Genomic DNA, 19841 nt, shown 5'->3' with positions numbered 1-19841 from the left:
GGTGGGGAGGGCGGGGAAACAAGCCTGGACCACAACTCCCAGGAGTACCCGCGACGGCGGCGGCCTCGCTGTCGCACTCAGGCTATAGGGGGCGCATTGGGCGGAAGACCCTTGGCCGGCAGGAACTTGCTTGTGATTGGATGTTGTGGGACGGCGGCTTCTCATTCGTCAGCCTGTGACTGTGGAGTTTGAATTGGGTGGCGGTTGACTGTAGAGCCGCTCTCTCTCACTGGCACAGCGAGGTTTTGCTCAGCCCTTGTCTCGGGACCGCAGGTACGTGCCTGGCGACTTCTTCGGGTGGTCCCCGTCCGCCCTCCTCGTCCCTACCCAGTTTCTTGCTTCCCTGCCCCATCTCCGCCGCTCCCCGCAGCCTCCGCCGAGCGCCATGGCTCCTAGGAAGGGCAGTAGTCGGGTGGCCAAGACCAACTCCTTACGGAGGCGGAAGCTCGCCTCCTTTCTGAAAGACTTCGACCGTGAAGGTAAGGGGCCAGGCCGTCGCGGCCTCCTGGGGCGGTCGCGGGATGCTGGCGGGTGGGGACACGAGTTGCACAGATTCGCCCGCCCGTGACCCGTGTCCTGTCGGCTCTGCCCTCCCGCAGTGGAAATACGAATCAAGCAAATTGAGTCAGACAGGCAGAACCTCCTCAAGGAGGTGGATAACCTCTACAACATCGAGATCCTGCGGCTCCCCAAGGCTCTGCGCGAGATGAACTGGCTTGACTACTTCGGTAAGAGCTGGAGAGCTTCCCTGGGCGGAGGTCGGGAGCCCCTTGGGGTTAGGTGACACCCTTCAGAAAGGGCTCGCTCAGATGTCACCTTTTAATGAGATCTGACATGACCACTTATGGAAAATTGCAGACCCTTTCACTCTCTGTCTCACTTCCCTACTTCATTTTTCTCTATGAAAAATGGGGGGGTGGTTGGGGGGCGGCGGGCGGGGCGGTCTCTGTCGGACAACTCAGCTCTGCTGTTACAGGTCCAAAACAGCTGTAGTGAATGGGCATGGATGGGCTGTATTCCAATAAAATTTTAATTATGGATACACTGAAATGTGAATTTCACATAATTTTCACACATCAGGAAATTTAATTTTTTTTAAACAGAGTCTCACTCTGTCACCCAGGCTGGAGTGCAGTGCAGTGCAGTGGTGCGATCCCTGCTCACTGCAACCTCCACCTTCTGGGTTCAAGTGATTCTCCTGCCTCAGCCTCTGGAGTGGCTGGGATTACGGTCGCCTGCCACCATGCCCCGCTGATTTTTGTATTTTCAGTAGAGACGGGGTTTCACCATGTTGGCCAGGCTGGTCTCGAACCCCTGACCTCAAGTGATCCACCTACATAGGCCTCCCAAAGTGCTGGGATTACAGGAGTCAGCCACTGCGCCCGGCCAGAAAATAGTATTTTTTAAAATATATGTATATTTTACCCATTTAAAAATGAATGAATAAATGACATGGTTAGTTAACCAGAGCTCAGATAGAAGAATAACCCGAAGCAGCTCCTTCTGCAGCTTATGGAAATTGCTAACCTAAAAATGGGCGCATCAGGCTGGGCGTGGTGGCTCACGCCTGTAATCCCAGCACTTTGGGAGGCTGAGGCGGGCAGATGACCTGAGGTCAGGAGTTCGAGACCAGCCTGACCAACATGGAGAAACCCTGTCTCTACTAAAAATACAAAAAAGTTAGCCGGGCATGGTGGCGCATACCTCTAATCCCAGCTACTCTGGAGGCTGAGGCAGGACAATCGCTTGAACCTGGGAGGCAGAGGTTGCGGTGAGCCGAGAGCGCGCCATTGCACTCCAGCCTGGGCAACAAGAGCGAAACTCCGTCTCAAAAAAAAAAAAGACACATCAGTTTTCCTGGCCAGAGAAAAATCTCAGCCTGTTTCTGCACTCCCTTATTAAATGTCCAGAGAAATGCAGGAGGCTGTACTTTTCTGCTGGGTTGCCCTTTTCTGTTTTCCTTATTATTAACTATCCAGCATGTAGTCTCCTTCCTGGATAGAAATGCATGGTCTGCTCACATATTAGACATTGAATGATCCTTTTGACTTGCCCTTTTATTTATTAATATTAAGCCATTCATTTGCTTATTTCTCCAAATACTGAGCATGTGTCAGTCACAGTGCTAGGTGCTAAAGATGCACTGGGGAATAAAACAGACATTGTCTCTGCCTTCAGGAACATACAGGTTAGTAGAAAAGAGCTATTAGAAAAATCCACATACAATTATGTAATTAAAAGTATAGGTACTACAAAGGAGATAGAATAGAGTAGTGGTCAGTGAGCATATTGTGCTTTCTATGCCGGATGGGCATTGTACCAAGTGTTTTACATACATTAACTAATTTTTCTTCATAACTAATAATATCCCTATTTTTCAAAATGACAAGATTAAGGCACAGAGAAATTGGACACTTTGCTCAAGGCCTCATAAGCTAGTTAGTGGGTTAGTCTGTTTGAACCCAGGTATTCTGGTTTCATAGCCTGAGATCTTAACTGTTTTACAAGATACTATGAGGGTTTCTAGCAGGAGGTTCTAACCTAACTTTTTATTCTACATGTAAATCTCACAAAGACCTTTTCATTCAACACATGTTTACTGTACATCTATTGACTGCTAGATTTTTGCCAGAAGCAAAGGATGTCATCTCTGGAATTCAGTCCAAGGCAGGGATGGACATTTAAACAGCTTTGAGTAGTTATTGGGTATAATGAGGGTGAGCAACTAACTCTACACTTTGCAGCAAACTGCTGAGATAGAAAAATAAGCAGGCTGGGCACAGTGGCTCACCTGGAATCCCAGCACTTTGGGAGGCCAAGGCAGGTGGATTACTTGAGCCCAGGAATTTGAGACCAGCCTGGGCAACATAACAAGACCATATCTTTAAGCTTTAAAAAAAATAATTAAAAATAAATTTTTTTAAAAAGAAAAATAAGCAGAGGGCAGGGCATAGGGTGGGGATCCATGCCTATAATCCTAGCACTTTGGGAGGCCAAGGCAGGAGTATCACTTGACCCCAGGAGTTCAAAACCAGCCTGGGCAACATAGCAGGAGACCACATCTCTATTTAAAAAAAAAAAAAAAAAAAAGACAACCTGGACAACTTGGCGAAACCCTATCTCTACAAAAAAACACAAAAATTAGCCGAATGTGGTGGCACATGCCTGTAGTCCCAGCTACTTGGGAGGCCAAGGTGGGAGGATCAGTTGAGCCCAGGAGACAGCCAAGGAGGCGCCACTCCACTCCAGCTTGGGTGACAGAGCAAGACTCTGTCTCAAAAATAAATAAAATTTAAAATATATTTTTTAAAAAGAAAAATAAGCAGAATTTTTGGGGTGATGTTTGAGCTGAGTTTTGAAGGATGAGTTAGAAATTTGTTAAGTACGGAGGGGAATTTCAGGCAGAGGAAATACCTCTTGTTACCATGGCAACAAGTCATGAGAGTCAGTGGCACATTTGGGATATAACTTGGAGAAAGAAGAGATTAGATGGTGAAGGTCCTTGAAGGTTAGACCAAGGTCTGGACCAGTTTTAGAAAGATAAATGGTACTATTAGGCAAGATGATTTATTGTTAAAATGTAATAGTAACTACAATGTTCTTTTTAAAGCCCTTGGAGGAAACAAACAGGCCCTGGAAGAGGCGGCAACAGTAAGTGACCTTTCCTGTTTTCCAGCCAGTGGTTACTTAAGTCTAGTCCAGTCCCCAGATCCAACTAATAGGTGCTTACTGTGGAAGAGGTTTCATAAAGGGACATTATCTGTTTGTGTCAACTGAAAAATTAGAGTTGGACCAGACACTGTATACATGAGACCCAGATAGTTCTGAGCCCTACAGAAGGTGGCAGTTCTATTTTTGACCAATTTCTTGCAGTCCTTTGTCCTGAACTCTACAGCGGAAGTAGAAGGCCTCAAGCCCAAGTTCCTTTAAGCGCCTGAGTCATTACACTATGCGTTGGCCTGCTAGATGATAAAGCTGTTTCATCATGTGGTACTGTAGAAGCAGTGCTCTTGCTTGGGATGCTCAGTACTCCCCAACCCCTCTCATCTCCTTCCTCCCAGCATCAGTGCCAGGATTGAAGGCAGTAAGATGGGGATGCAAAATAGAGCATTTAAAGCTGCACTGTCCAGTATAGTAGCCACTGGGCATATGTAGCTATTTCAGTTAATTACAATTAATAAAATTAAGGAATTCATTTCCTCAGACATACTAGCCACATTTTACATGTTCAATAGCTACATATGACTAGTAGCTACTCCATCAGAGAGCACAGAAATAGAACATTGCTACTCTTGCAGAAAGTTTTATGAGACAGCATTGGGAACTAGTCCATACATGGGCTTCACAGAGTCCCTAGGCACTCTAAAATAATATACAAACAATGTGTGTGTATGCACGCATTTCTGTATCTTTCTGTTAGTTTATTGTAGCCTTGATCAGATTTACAAAGTAAACCCCAAAATTACATCTTTTGTTGAGTTAATCAGAATCATTTGGAATATCAGGGTTTGAAGGAGTCTAACCACCAAGGGCACATAGCAGATCTCCGCCAGCTTCATTCAGAAGGTAAAGGTAATGAGGAGCCAATTATCAATTTGGAAAAAATTGGAGCATTTGGGAGAGAGGTGGGGATTATTCACCCCCCTGCATACACTGAGCTCTAATGTTTTAAAAGAGTTACCTCTGAGATGAATTATGCTTACTAGCTAATGCAGTTCTCTCTTTTTAAATTAGACATACAGAACTGCAAATGAGAACTTCTAATGTAATATGAGAGAGCCATTGTTACCACACCAAGTTGAGAGAATTCTAGCCTTGACTAATATGATTTAAAACTCAAGAAAGGAACAATAGAAAATCTATAAAAGCTCTTAGTTGGGAAGTGTGTTGGGGCTCCCAAGACCACCTCCAGGTTTGGTGATTCACTAGGAGGATTCATGGGGCTCGGCATACAGTCACACCCATGGCGATGATTTATTACAGTGAAAGTATAGAAAGCATTAATCAACAAAGGAGAAAAGTGCATAGGACAAAGTCCAGAGGAAACCAGGCTTCTAGGAGTCCACTCCCTGTAGAGTCAAACAGAACATGCTTAATTCAACACATATGAAATGCTGTCTACCAGAAAAGCTGATTAGAGAGTCAATGCCCAGAGTTTTAACTGGGGGCTGCTCACATAGGCATCCTCTGCCTAGCACATGTCAAAATCCTAGACTTTCAGGAGGGAAGTAGGTGTTCAGCATGAGCCATATTGTTTGCATAAAGTTTAGACACAGTGAGGCATCTTGTTAAGGAAAGGTGGGAACCTTTCTGAAATCAAGTTCCCAGATGCCAACCGAGGCCAGGCTTGCAAACAGGCCTTTCTATGTGTATCAGTCTCAGGCCTGCTCTGTTAACTGTCCTGCACAGTAGATGACCAGTGGCCTGCCACCACTGATGACTCCATAAAATGCCAGTTGTTTCTAGAGATGGCAGAAGGTTGGCAGGAATGCCCCTACTTTCTGTTGCATCAAGCCTGGCAAACATCAGTAACTTATTACAGCCCTATTTCTTGCTAAGCCTAAGACAGCCTCAGAATCCTTCTCTGAGTACGTCAAGCAGTCCCTACCAGAAATGAAACCTGTGCCATTCCAAACCTGTAATAATTTTTCTGATGTTTACATGTGTTCTCTAAGGAAAGGACTGTGAATCATGACTGCTCTTTGTAGTGCCCATACTTATTACCATATGAAAAAAAAACGAATTTGAATGGTGACTGGAAGCCTTTTTGAAGGACCCAGGATCATCATAGAAAACCTTATTGAGACCCTGTAGATTTATCGAAAAAATGGTAAGCTTGACACACCACCAAGTGTTGTAGAGGATGTAGATCATTAGGAACTTGTATTGTTTGCAGATGGGCTGTAGTCAAGGGTAACCACTTTGGGAAACAATTTGGCATAATGCGAAGGCTGAATATTTATGTAACCTATAATCCCTGTCATGTCCTATCCAAAGGATAGAGCCAAGGGGAAACTTGGACATGTACCTCAGACACATGTAAGACAGTTCAAGGTAGCAGTGTTTATAATAGCAGGAAACTATTGATGGAAGATGGACAAATCCATTGTGGTATATTCACACAGTGGGATATGATATAGCAATGAAAACAAATTAACTACAACCACAAAGAGTGGTGAAAACAGCCAAAGCCAAACAAAATGCTTAAGTACACACTTGTGAAAAAGCACGTCTGTGTGTGCACACATGTATACACACATATGCATGTATCTGTGAGCACATACACATATACCTTTCGATTAAGCAAGTGGAATGATATGGTTACCCCTGGGGAATGAAGGATTAGGAGACTCATCACCTTTGGAAGAAGAGATAAGAAAATGGAACAAGGAATGAATACAGAGCCAGAAGCAAGTTATTGGCAATGTTTTAGGTCTTGGGCTGTGTGGTGGGTTTATGGGAGTTTGCTATATTGTATATTGTATCACAAACATTTAACAGTCTTATGTATTAAATAATAGTTTTTAAAAAAGTTTTTATCTTGAAATATTGTTCCTCATATTTTGGTGGAATAAGCCTGGTGCTTTCTGGCTATGTTTGTCATAGGCTGACCTGGATATCACCGAAATAAACAAACTAACAGCAGAAGCTATTCAGACACCCCTGAAATCTGCCAAAAGTGAGTACCTTTCAAAACTCCTTGTTGTACAGAAAGAACTGAGGCTCAGGTTGCTTGGTTGGCTGCTCAGGCAGGGCCTTGTTGGTAGAGCCTCTTCCCTTTAATGTCTGGTTCTTAATCTTGTAAATCCAAAAACTTGCTTTTGGATGGTGCATTTAGTTAATTTTTTTTTCCCCCGAACAGCAATTCAAACCAGAAATTTAGTTAATTGTGTGCAGGACTGCTAAAAACCAAACTCAAGACCCGTGTGTGAGCTAAAATGAAAGTGAAAAAAGGGGGGAAAAAAGCTGTGCTAGAAACCAAACATTGTTGCCTGCTTACTTTCTCCTGGGTTAAATAGATGACAAGATTTAGAGAGGTGTTAAAAGACTGGTAACACCAACTGAGACGCTCCCTGATGTAATCAACAAAGTTGAAAGAGAATTGAAAAAGGAATGACTTTCTCTGCATATAATTCAAAATTACTCAATTCAGGCCAGGTGCGGTAGCTCACGCCTGTAATCCCAGCACTTTGGGAGGCCAAGCTGTGAGGATTACTTGAGCCCAGGAGTTCAAGACCAGCCTGGGCAATGTAGTGAGACCTTGCCTCTGAAAAAAAAAAAAAAGAAAGAAAGGAAAGGAAAGGAAAAAAAAGTTACTCAGCTAGGCGTGGTGGCTCACGCCTGTAATCCCAGCACTTTGGGAGGCCGAGGTGGGTGGATCATGAGGTCAGGAGTTCGAGACCATCCTGGCTAATACGGTGAATCCCCGTCTCTACTAAAAAATACAAAAAATTAGCCGGGCATGGTGGCGGGCGCCTGTAGTCCCAGCTACTTGGGAGGCTGAGACAGGAGAATGGCGTGAACCCGGGAGGTGGAGCTGGCAGTGAGCTGAGATCATGCCACTGCACTCTAGCCTGGGCGATAGAGCGAGACTCTGTCTCAAAAAAAAAAAAAAAAAAAAAGTTACTCAATTCCATGATCTATCCACATAAAATCATCTTACATACATGTCCCGCACTCTGAGAAACACTGTCTTATAGGAAAAGTTGTATGGGAAACCAGGTTGTGACTAGTGAGCAAGAAATCGGATCAGGATGAATTGTGACATGGACTTAATGTCACTGTCATTAAGCTATGATAGTTTGATGCATCCAATTCTTATAAGAACATCCTGACCCATGGCCAGGATTTCGGGGCTACACACCAGGGCACCCTCTACATTAGGCAGGGCAAGCTCAATTATTCAGAATGCTGGGCTGTCCCTACAAAGCATCATATGGGGTCTCTTAACACTCTGGTTAGTTTCCTTTGTCTAAACCCTCTTTCTTAAAAAGTCTTCTTTATTTTTAGTCCATTTCTTCCTTGCAGCTTAAGATTGCGTACGTTTTATTCCTATAAGAAATGTGAATGCACAAAACTTTATTTTCATCAGAAATACCACCCTGTTGAAACTGTTTCTTACAGCACGAAAGGTAATACAGGTAGATGAAATGATAGTGGAAGAGGAAGAAGAAGAAGAAAATGAACATAAGAATCTTCAAACTGCAAGAGTAAGTGGACACTGAGGTTGGAGGCTGGGGGTTATCACAAGACAAGCAAATACAAATGCATAAAATACACTGTTGTACACCAGAGCTCACAGTTTAGCAGAGATGATCCTACTTTACATGGCAATGACAAAAGTGATAATTGACTGGTGTGCAAAGTGTGTAGAACACAGAAGAGGAAGCTTGCAAGCCTCCCCTACCCCACTAGGACATAGACAGGCCTTTCAAGGTGAGTGAAAGTCTACTAGCTAGAGAAGAAAGGGAAGAGGAACAGTATTCAGGATAAATGGGGGAGGAGGAAAACTGAAGATGAGGAAACCAGTTAAAAGCCTATGAATTCTTGAACTGACATGCTGATACTATAGAATGAAGGGATGGTTTTTAGATAGGTTTTAGAAAGAAGTGGCATGGTTGGTGGAGAAAAGGAGGAATCAGAGACAACTGCATGGTTTCTAGCTAAGGCAACTGCTATCCAGTGAGGTGTGGGACCCAGGTGGCAGAGGGGTGCTGGACTGGGGGTGGTGGAGCACATGCCAATTGCATGACATGTTGACCATTCATTACTTTTCCAGGACATCTAGGCTAGACAGAAATTTCAGCCTGGAGCTCAGGGAGAAGAGGGAGATTGAGAGATACACTGCCTCCCAGATCTTTAGGTGTTTGTCCCAGTGTGGGAGTGGAGATGGTTGTGCAGGGAGAGCAGGTAGGGAGGGAGTCAGGGTGGACACTAGAGGGAGGGTAGAGAGAGGAGCTCCTAAGGCAGACTGCCAAGGAAGTTAGAGAAGCAGGAAAGACAGATCCATCACGGAGGACAAGGGAGGAGAGAATATATGGAAGATAAGGAGTGATTCTTGCCAGGGACCTCCCAGGCCCCAGGAAGGGAGCACTGCAGGGTTTGCCTTTGATTGGGCACTTGGGACGCCCTGAGTGACCTTCACAGCAGCCCTTTATGTAAAGTAGTGGGGTACAAGCCAGGCTGCAATCAGTTCAAAAGAGATTTACCTTTAATCTTGGTCAAAATCCTCTATTTTGAAAACCCAGCCAGTGGAAGTCCTTATTCAATTAGTTATGTTCTGAACTTTTTAAGTCATTGAATTCTGAGATACACCTTATTATATTTAGTATTAACTATCCAAAGCTTGTTCTTAATGCTTAAAAAAAAAAAAAAAAAACCTCCTTACCTTCCTCTTTGCTGGGTTTTTTGTAACCTTAGTCTCATTTGATTGTGACTGCAGGTCAAAAGGTGTCCTCCATCCAAGAAGAGAACTCAGTCCATACAAGGAAAAGGAAAAAGGAAAAGGTAGTGGATTTTCTAAAGTTGTGGTGTTTTGGGTTTTATTGGAGAGCCATATATATCATGGCAGAAAGTGAGGGGCAGTGAAAAGGCTCTGGTGGCTAGTGTTTGAAAGCAGCTTAAAATCACTGAATCCTTGAGTATCCGAGCTGGAGGGGTCTCTAGAAATGACCTAAACCAAAACCATCTCCAGTACTTTAATGTACATTCTCTATCCTTCCCCACTTTTTTTTTTTTTTTTTTTTTTTTGAGACGGAGTTTCACTCTCGTTGGCCAGGCTGGAGTGCAATGGTGCAATCTTGGCTCACTGCAACTTCTGCCTCGCGGGTTCAAATGATTCTCCTGCCTCAGCCTCCCGAGTAGCTGGGATTATAGGCATGTGCCACCATGCCCGGCTAATTTTGTATTTTTAGTAGAGGCGGGGTTTCTCCATGTTGGTCAGGCTGGTCTTGAACCCCCGACCTCAGGTGATCCACCCACCTCAGCCCCCACTTTTTTTTTTTAAGTATAGCAAGAACTGCCTGTTATGTTTCAGTTCCTAATAGTCCATATGTAGAGCTACCCCATAGCTCGTCATAGAGTGGCTGTCACTTACCTATAATTGGTTTCTTGAAATGTTTTGTCCAGTCCTGCAAAGTGAAGAACCTCTATGGGCTTGAGTTGATTATACTGGACTCTATCATAAGCCATGTGGGGGAAGGTACAGCAGCTTAGGAGAGTAGTCACCGGGATGCATGTCTGTGGAGGAGCGAACTCATTTCTCTTGAGCAGTGCAGCAGCTGCCTGGCACAAGGACAGAATTCCAGCTGGGGGAGCCTTCGCATGAAGAGGCTGTCTCCTTGATTAAAAAGTCAGATTCTGAGGCTGGGTGTGGTGTCTCACACCTGTAATCCCAGCACTTTGGGAGGCCAAGGCAGGTGGATCACTTGAGGTCAGGAGTTTGAGACCCGCCTGGCCAACATGGTGAAACCCTGTCTCTACTAAAAATACAAAAATTAGCCAGGTGTGGTGGTGCATGCCTGTAGTTCCAGCTACTCGGGAGGCTGAGGCAGGAGAATCGCTTGAACCCAGGAGGTGGAGGTTGCAGTGAGCCAAGATTACGCCATTGCACTCCAGCCTGGGCAACAGAGCAAGACTCCGTCTCAAAAAAAAAAAAAAAAGTCAGATTCTGGAGGCAGACTACTTTGGTTCAAAGTTTTGGCTCCATCCTAATTGGATATGTGATCTTGGGCAAGTTTTTAAAACTTGATGCCCCTGAGTTTCTGCATCTGTGTATGAGGATGGGAGCAGTGCTGGCCTCCCGTGTTAGAAGGGTCCCATGAGTCGATGTGTGCGAGGCGCCCGGAGCAGTATCTCACAGTCAGCTCTCCACGTGTCACTCCTCTGCTGCTGCCTTCGTGGAACCTGAGAGTTGGCATACCTGATGGCCGTTTCTTACCTGTAGGTCAAGCCGTGCTAACACTGTTACCCCAGCCGTGGGCCGACTGGAGGTGTCCATGGTCAAACCAACTCCAGGCCTGACACCCAGGTTTGACTCAAGGTGAGTATCGAGGGAAACACTTGGATTTGATGGGACTCCAACATTGAGCACTACCCAGAGAAGGAGTGTCTAAGAAAATACTCCTAGGCCAGGCACGGTAGCTCACGCCTGTAATACCAGCACTTTGAGAGGCCGAGGCAGGCGGATCACTTGAGGTCAGGAGTTCAAGACCAGCCTGGCCAAGATGATGAAACTCTGCGTCTACTAAAAATACAAAAATTAGTTGGGTGTGGTGGTGCACGCCTGTAATCCCAGCTACTCAGGAGGCTGAGACAAGAGAATTGCTTGAACCCAGGAGGTGGAGGTTGCAGTGAGCTGCGATTGCACCACTGCACTCCAGCCTGGGCAACAGAGTGAGACTCTGTCTTAAGAAAAGAAAAGAAAATAGTCCCGAGTCCTTGGCCTGGGATGCCTTGTCAGAGGACAGTGGCCATCTGGGTTTCCTGGTATATGCCTCTCCCTTAAGTGTAGTTTCACCTATCTTCAGTGGCAAAATGATTCTTTAATGGGAGGGAGGTGAATATTCTGCCTGTGATGACTAGGAGGCCTCTAGGTGACGTTTCTGGCCTTTTCTGATTCAAATCAGAAGGTTTTTATTTTATTTTTAAAATATTTATTTATTTTGAGGCAGGGTCTCACTCCAATGCCCAGGCTGGAGAGCAGTGGCACAATCACGGCTCACTGCAACCTTGACTTCCCAGGCTCAAGTGCTTCTCCCACCTTAGCTCCCAAGCATGCCACCATGCCTGGCTAATTTTTTGTTTTTTTGTAGCGATGGGATTTCGCCAGGTTGCCCAGGCTGGTCTCGAACTCCTGAGCTCAAGCAATCTGCCCACCTCGGCCTTCCAATGTACTGGGATTACAAGCACGAGCCATCACACCCGGCCTCAAATCAGTTTTTAAAGATGAGTAGGCACTCTCCTGTACTCTTGGTAGAAGTAAAAATTGATATTGCTTTTTTGGAGGCTGGCATAAGCAAGGATATTCTTGCAGCATAAGTTAATACCTTCCAAAGAACCTAGTTGACCAAATAGGAGATGCCGTATAGCCATTAAAAAAGACTGGATCTGTGTGTGCTGACAGGGAAAGAGCACCGTGATCACAGAGCATCTCCGAGCAGGTTGCTGAACACTGTGCTGTATGATCCCATTTGGTTTTATATACATACAAAGTTTCTGGAAGGATAGATAAGGAATTCAGAGTGGTTACCCCTGGGGAGGAGAGCAAGAAGTGGTTATCTCTGGTGTGGGGAAGTGTTGAAGATTTATTTTCTACTTTTAATTGCCACTTTTTTTTTTTTTTTTTTTTTTTGAGACGGAGTCTCGCTCTGTCACCCTGGCTGGAGTGCAATGGCACGATCTCGGCTCACTGCAACCTCCACCTCTCAGGTTCAAGCAATTCTCCTGCCTCAGCCTCCTGAGTAGCTGAGATTATAGGTACATGCCACCATGCCCAGCTGTTTTGTATTTTTAATAGAGACAGGATTTTGCCATGTTGGCCAGGCTGGTCTCGAACTCCTGACCTCAGGTGATCCACCCGCCTCGGCCTCCCAAAGTGCTGGGATTACAGGTATGAGCCACCGCACTCAGCCAGTTCCCACTTTTCTTTACTGTTTGTTTTCTCACATGAATATGTAACAAAAGGCATTTAGGGAAAACTAGGTAGCAGTATTTTAACTGTCTTGAGAAATCAGTATAATGATGTAATATCTAAATCATCCTCCTTTGCCTCTGAAAAATTCCTCTTGATGGAAGCAGCCACGCCTGGAAACAATTAACCAGCGTATTTCTGGCTTTGTGGATGGATGGATGATGGCACCCATATGGAGCTTTGGACCTAAACTTTATGTGGATAAAAGTTGGCTTTTTGCAAGATGTATGTTCAATAATTACAACCTTCTTTCTCCAGCTGTGTTTAGTCATTACTGCTTTAAAACATTTTTTTTTCTAAATTTAGAACGTGCTTTCTTAGGAATGTGTGACTTAAAAACTGCAACTTGAGGCCAGAGTAAGGTTAAAATGGCCTATAGAGTTTGGTGTCATCCAATTGCCAAGCTATCTTCACAGAGATTTTCCCATTCTAGGGTCTTCAAGACCCCTGGCCTGCGTACTCCAGCAGCAGGAGAGCGGATTTACAACATCTCAGGGAATGGCAGCCCTCTTGCTGACAGCAAAGAGATCTTCCTCACTGTGCCAGTGGGCGGCGGAGAGGTGAAGTATTTCCAAGGGAAGCCAGGCCACAGTGTGCTGCTTAGTCAAGCATTTCTTTTCCCTGGGCCCTCACCCACGCTTCACCCTCAGAGTCCTTTCAGTGCGTGGGTCCTGATCTCCACACTTCTGCAGTACTCAGAACCCAGTTTTCTCTCCCAGGTTAGAGGCCCAGACTGCAAAGATCGTTGCTCAGCTCTGGGTTCTGTTTTTCTGTTTTTTGTTTTTTGTTTTTGTTTTTGTTTTTTGTTTTTTGTTTTTTGTTTTTTTTGAGATGGAGTCTTGCTCTGTCACCAGGCGGGAGTGCAGTGGTACGATCTCGGCTCACTGCAACCTCTGCTTCCTGGGTTCAAGCGATTCTCTTGCCTCAGCCTCCTGAGTAGCTGGGACTACAGGCACACGCCATCATGCCCAGCTAACTTTTGTATTTTTGGTAGAGATGGGGGTTTCACCACGTTGGCCAGGATGGTCTCGATCGCTTGACCTCGTGATCCGCCCTCCTCGGCGTCCCAAAGTGCTGGGATTACAGGCATGAGCCACCGTGCCCACCTTTTTTTTTTTTTTTTTTTTTGAGATGGAGTCTCACTCTGTCGCCCAGCCTGGAGTGCAGTGGCACAATCTCGGCTCACTGCAACCTCCGCCTCCCAGGTTCAAGTGATTCTCCTGCCTCAGCCTCCTGAGTAACTGGGACTACAGGCACATGCCACCACACCCGGCTAATTTTTGTATTTTTAGTAGAGATGGTGTTTCACCATATTGGTCAAGCTGGTCTCAAACTCCTGACCTCAGGTGATCCACCCACCTCAGCCTCCCAAAGTGCTGGGATTACAGGTGCAAGCCACCACACCCGGCCTCCATCTGTTCATCAACTAACATTTGCCCACCCGATTGTAGTAGGCCCAAGAAGTAGACATGGGGCCTGCCCTTAGAAAGCAGCTCAATGGTCAAGATGGGTTTGCAATCATGATATCTGTGATATGCGCAATAATAGAGATGTTAAAGGGTGGTGCAGAGGAGGGCACCACCGAGGTATGCGCTTAGTCTAGAACCCGGACCATGAGCTGTGCCTTCAGCTTTGTATAACTTAAGGGATTCTGAAGCAAGCTGAGCTCAGTGTCTCTGGGCTGCATGGAGCGAGTTGCTGACCTCAGCCCCTGTGAGGGGAGGACGGTTTGTTTCAGACATACTCTGCAGGGCATTTCTTAGATGATGTGCGTGCCTTTTGTGCCCAGGTAATCCAGCCTCCACCCTAGTGATAGTGCTGATGAAGTCATGGTCTCCTTAGAGCTAATATCCTTCCTGCCTGTCTTGCCACTTCTCCATCCCAGCCATTCCCCACCACTAAGTGCAGGATATCAGGGGGATCCTAGGGGTTCCGGCCCTAAGGGCCACGGCCAGTTTAACCCACTCCCCTTTCTATTCAGAGCCTGCGATTATTGGCCAGTGACTTGCAGAGACACAGTATTGCCCAGCTGGATCCAGAGGCCTTGGGAAACATTAAGAAGCTCTCTGTAAGTCTCATATTCATCTCCACACATAGGATGCCTCCAGTAGCTTTCTTGGGCTACCTTTATTTAGGATTGTCTTTTGGGCCTGCGCTAATACTTTCTACTTAAATTTGTGTTGTCTTCCTTCCCCCAAGAGATTTTGACTCTTACCCTACTTAGATAGCAGTAGTTCTGTTTCTCAGTTGATGTTGAGTTTTGTTCAATCCCAGGGTGCCTGCCACAGAAGTTCCACTGCAAAATCAAAATTCTGCCTCATTCAGGCAGTTAGTGCTAGGGGTATGTTAGGTCACTATTGGCCACCAAAAACTGAAACCTAGAGTAGCTCAAGAATGAGGGTCGGGGCTTGTTATCAGGAATCTTACAGAATCAAAGAGCGAGCTGAACAGCCAAGCCTCTGGAGTGGTGGGGCCCATCAGCTGGGGCCTGTGCGCTCATTTCTCTCTCACATCTTCATTCCTCCCTCAGCAGATAACCTTCTCCACAGGCTCCAGGTTCTGTGCTTACTTAACATTGTTTTGCATGTGGCTTTGAGTAACCACATCTCCAATCCCAACTTTATTGCTCTATTGCCCAACTGTTCAATTTCTTGTCTTGGTTTAAATTCTGAAGAGGGCCAGGCGCAGTGGCGCACACCTGTAATCCCTGCAGCTCAGGAGGCTCAGGCGAGAGAAATTGTTTGAGCCCATGAGTTCAAGGCTGCAGTGACCCATGATCGTGCTGCTGCACTCCAGCCTGGGTGACAGAGAAAGACCTCAGCTCTAAAAATAAAGTAAATTATCAATTTAATTTAATTGAAGAATGTAATGGCTCAGCCAGGGATGAACCTCCTTGGTCTGGTCAGCCATCATCTTGGGTGGTGGATGGAGCACTTAGTGTAAACATGGCAACCTTACCCTCATCCTTCTGTGGGGTCTGAAGGGTACATCCAAGGAAGGGGACAAGGCGGGGCTGGTTTCCTAAACCTGTCTTTCTGAACATAGGCCCAGTGCTGAGATCCCACACACACCTAGCCACCCAAATCTTGTGACTGTCATCCTCTAGCTAGATCTATTGCAATGTTCTTCTCAAATAATCTATGATATCTTTACTGTCTCTCTTGAGTTGTTATTTTACTCCCTTGTTCAGATGAGAAACAGGTTCAGAAAGGTGAATTCATGTGTGATACAGATAGAGAACGGAGGGGCTCAGGCTGACTGTGGGAGGCCAAGGGGCAAGCCTGCCAAGTGACATCTTCTACAATGACCTCTCTCCTTTTCTTTTTAGAACCGTCTCGCCCAAATCTGCAGCAGCATACGGACCCACAAATGAGAAACCAAAGTTGACAGGATGGACTTTTAATGGGCACTTCTGGGACCCTGAAGAGACTTCTTCCCTTCAGGCTTATTGTTTGAGTGTGAAGTTCCAGAGCAAGGAGCCATGTTCCTCTAAGGGAATTCAGGAATTCAGACGTGCTATTCCCACACCAGTTAGGTAGAGCTGTCTGTTCACCCTCCCATCCCAGCTGATCCCAGTCACTGCTTGCTGGGGCCATGCCATGGAAGCTTCCCATCAGTCTCCCAGCTGAATCCTCCCTGCTCTCTGAGCTGCTGCCTTTTGCCTCCAACTCAACATCCTCTTCGCCCTGCCCTGCCTGCAGTTGAGGGGGCGAAGAAGAACCCTGTGTTCTCAGGAAGACTGCCTCCACCACCGCTACCCAGAGAACCTCTGCATCTGGCATTTCTGCTCTCTATGCTTGAGACCGGGAGGTTTAGGCTCAGATAAGTGAGCTCTGGGCCATGAGAGGGTAGGTCCAGAAGGTGGGGGGAACTGTACAGATCAGCAGAGCAGGACAGTTGGCAGCAGTGACCTCAGTAGGGAACATGTCCGTCTCCCCTCTCGCACTCAAGACACCTCCCCCTACCAGCCCTCCTCCTCTTCTCCTCCTCCTGTGGGAGGTGGTCAGTGGGACTTAGGGATCTTTCACCTGCTGTGCCCAGTAGTTCTGAAGTCTGTTTGTGGAGCAGTGTTTTATGTTTATCCCTGTTTACTGAAGACCAAATACTGGTTTGGAGACAACTTCCATGTCTTGCTCTTCTACCTCCCTAGTTAGTGGAAATTTGGATAAGGGAATTGTAGGGCCCAGATTCTGGAGGTTTTATGTCATTGGCCACAGAATAACTAACTGTCTCTAAGCTATCCATGGTCCAGTGGTCCCTGCCAAGTCTGTAGACTTCAGAGAGCACTTCTCTCTTATGGGGTCCATGGGAACAGGGGCGGGTGTGACTTGCTTGGTGGCCTCATTCCATGTGTGCCTGTGCCTGGGGTATGGACTTTGTTAAGCAGAGTCAGCAGTGAGGTCCTCATTCTCCAGCCAGCCTCTCTGCCCTGGAGAATCATGTGCTGTGTTCTAAGAATTTGAGAACTAGAGTCCTCATCCCCAGGCTTGAAGGCACATGGCTTTCTCATGTAGGGCTCTCTGTGGTATTTGTTATTATTTTGCAACAAGACCATTTTAGTAAAATAGTCCTGTTCAAGTTGTATTCTTTTAAGTTCTTTTATTCTCCTTTCCCTGAGATTTTTGTATATATTGTTCTGAGTAATGGTATCTTTGAGCTGATTGTTCTAATCAGAGCTGGTACCTACTTTCAATAAATTCTGGTTTTGTGTTTTCTTTTGTAATCACTGTTCATCCTGCCTGTCCTCTCCAAGCTGTGCTCTGTGGACTAGGGAGACAGCAATTGTGTGGGAGTCTTTGCACATCTGCTTTTCTCAGATGTGAAAACCTCTGCTTTGGGTAGATTCATTCTGATATCTGAAAGAGGGGCTTACTACAAGATCCAGAGCATCGGTACCTTCAACCCCCAGCAGAGCGCCCCCAACACCTTCATTCCATGAGCTAGAAATTTGTGTCTGGGAGGACAACACCTAGGGTCTCTGTAATTTCCCAGTATAGTAGACTTTTCTTGGCCAGGAACAAAGCGGGGCAAGAGTAATTCGGTGATCATGAGTCTCACTTCCCAAAGTTTCTGAGGCCCTGGCAGATCTGCCTTCCCAGAACTCTCTAGGCTGAAAATGATCAACCTAGAGCTAATGATGCAAGAGGGTTCTGCCTAAAAGACAACCTGGGGGCATACTTAGCCAGGTTATTGGGTATTGACAATTTATAGACTAGGAGTCTTCTGGTAGTGACAGCATTTGGAAGAATGGTTACTCAGTGCAAATAAGCAACCCAGACTATATGTCATCAGGCCTAAAGAGCCTGACACCAAGGAAACACTTAGGATCCAACATGCTTTACCCAGAACCAGGTTCATCCTGTTTCATTCCATCTGCACCACTGCCTAAATCACCTAGTAGGAAATGCATGTTATGCAGCAGGTGCCTAATTAATACCTGGGACTGAGACATGGCAGTTCTTCATTTCATATAAAGGGCTGGCTTGGAAAGTAAAGAGTTCCCCATCCCAGGATTGATTGATTGATTGATTTTTTGAGACAGAGTTTCACTTTTATTGCCCAGGCTAGAGTGCAGTGGTGAGATCTCGGCTCACTGCAACCTCCACCTCAGGTTCAAGCAATTCTCCTGCCTCAGCCTCCCAAGTAGCTGAGATTACAGGCGCACGCCACCACGCCTGGCTAAGTTTTGTACTTTTAGTGGAGACAGGGTTTCGCCATGTTGGCCAGGCTAGTCTCCTGACCTCAGGTGATCCACCCACCTCCACCTCCCAAAGTGCTGGGATTACAGGTATGAGCCACCGTGCCCGGCCCCATTCCAGGATTTTAAAAAAATTTTGTTTTTTATCATTTGGTATCTTTTGTTGATTTATTTTGTAGAACTTATGTCCCCACCATCCCAGGATTTTTAAGTACAGGCTGAACTATGTCACAGGGCTGGGACAAAGACAACCTAAATCTTACTGCCAGCCCCCAGACATACTTTCATACTTGTTGGGTTGGGTTTGGGGTTTTTTTTCCCCCAAATTAGTTGCTAACCATTTAAATATGGGGCGATTACACAAAGATTGCTAGCCTCTGAAAATAAGATCTGACAGCACGGGCCAACAGTCAGCTGGAGCTCAGTAGCAGCTTTCCTTGGCCCGCAGAGAATCCTCTACCGGTTCAAAGCAATCCTGATGAGATTACTTCTTCCCTTGATGTTACCTGCCTTATCTCTGCAGGCAATTTAGTTTTTACTGTCTGCTGTGGAGAGAAAGCATAGAACAGTAGGGCTGCCCCAGGTTGAAGGGAGAATGGAGGCCTGGAGTCCATCCCCAGGGCCGCTGAGGCAGTTTTAAGGAACCCCAGAGGTCCAGTCAACAGTAGGTTCGTTCTTTGTCCTACAGGGCCCCTGTTATTTCCAAAAGCCCTACTTGGGGCTTCCTGTTGAGAAGATTACAAATGTATTATCTTGTGACGAGTTAGATTATATTACTCATATGAAGAGTTAGCTCATGTGCGTGTGTGACAGGACATCACCTAAGCATTTCTCCAAAGCATCAGACATGCCTTTTACCAGGAGGAATTAATATCCCCAGCCTGACCCATGATAATGAGTTCACATACCAATGCAGGGCTTAGCTCCACGATGTATCCCCAAACCTCTGAAAAACAAAGCATGTCTCAGTGCCTACCTGTGTACACACTCTGGTGGGTCCGTTTTCTAATTTTACACAATATCATAGCTGTTGACCCATACCTAAAATTCAGCATGACATATGTACTCAAAACTTTCATAGTAGATACAATTCCTGTGGCTCCAGAAATGGAAGGACTGAGAGACACTCTTCAGAGAGGATTCAATCAGAATTGGGGGCTACACTGGGCTCCCTGCTAAAGGGGGGTCTGGAATCCAATTTGCTTTGCCTAAGATGCCATCTCCCTTTGCGGGATTAAACATCTCCTCAGCCCTGTATCATCCCTACCTGCATCACCCCACCTGTCAAGCCTCCACCGTCCCCTCCCTGCCAGCTGTAACGTGCACTTCTTGCCTTCTACACTTTGCCATCATCCTTCCCTCAGCTGATATTAGGATCTGCATGGTTCATCTTTCCTGATCCTTGGGTGGTGGATATGGTGGAGGACAAACATACCCTTGGTACCAGGATAC

The 19841-nt window shown here is 46.0% G+C and overlaps 1 protein-coding gene across 2 annotated transcripts; it reads left to right on the top strand.

Annotated features, from left to right (window-relative positions):
• Nucleotides 1-22: 22 nt before the first annotated feature.
• On the top strand, nucleotides 23-17406 carry CDCA8 (cell division cycle associated 8). Of its 2 annotated transcripts, XM_008968469.4 has the most exons (11): nucleotides 23-273; nucleotides 371-479; nucleotides 600-728; nucleotides 3611-3651; nucleotides 6607-6679; nucleotides 8125-8210; nucleotides 9443-9507; nucleotides 10946-11041; nucleotides 13125-13251; nucleotides 14673-14759; nucleotides 16020-17406. In XM_008968469.4, exons 2-11 carry the CDS (start codon nucleotides 386-388, stop codon nucleotides 16062-16064), a joined length of 843 nt encoding a protein of 280 aa, XP_008966717.1. In that variant the 5' UTR covers nucleotides 23-273; nucleotides 371-385; the 3' UTR covers nucleotides 16065-17406. The 2 variants fall into 2 exon arrangements, with proteins under 2 accessions (XP_008966717.1, XP_054951233.1); XM_055095258.2 differs by lacking the exons at nucleotides 14673-14759; nucleotides 16020-17406 and having other exon boundaries at nucleotides 13125-14656.
• Nucleotides 17407-19841: the final 2435 nt, after the last annotated feature.

This window comes from Pan paniscus, chromosome 1 (genome assembly GCF_029289425.2).
Source record: "Pan paniscus chromosome 1, NHGRI_mPanPan1-v2.0_pri, whole genome shotgun sequence".
Taxonomy (NCBI): Eukaryota; Metazoa; Chordata; class Mammalia; order Primates; family Hominidae; genus Pan; species Pan paniscus.
This window is presented reverse-complemented; position numbering and strand designations above follow the sequence as displayed.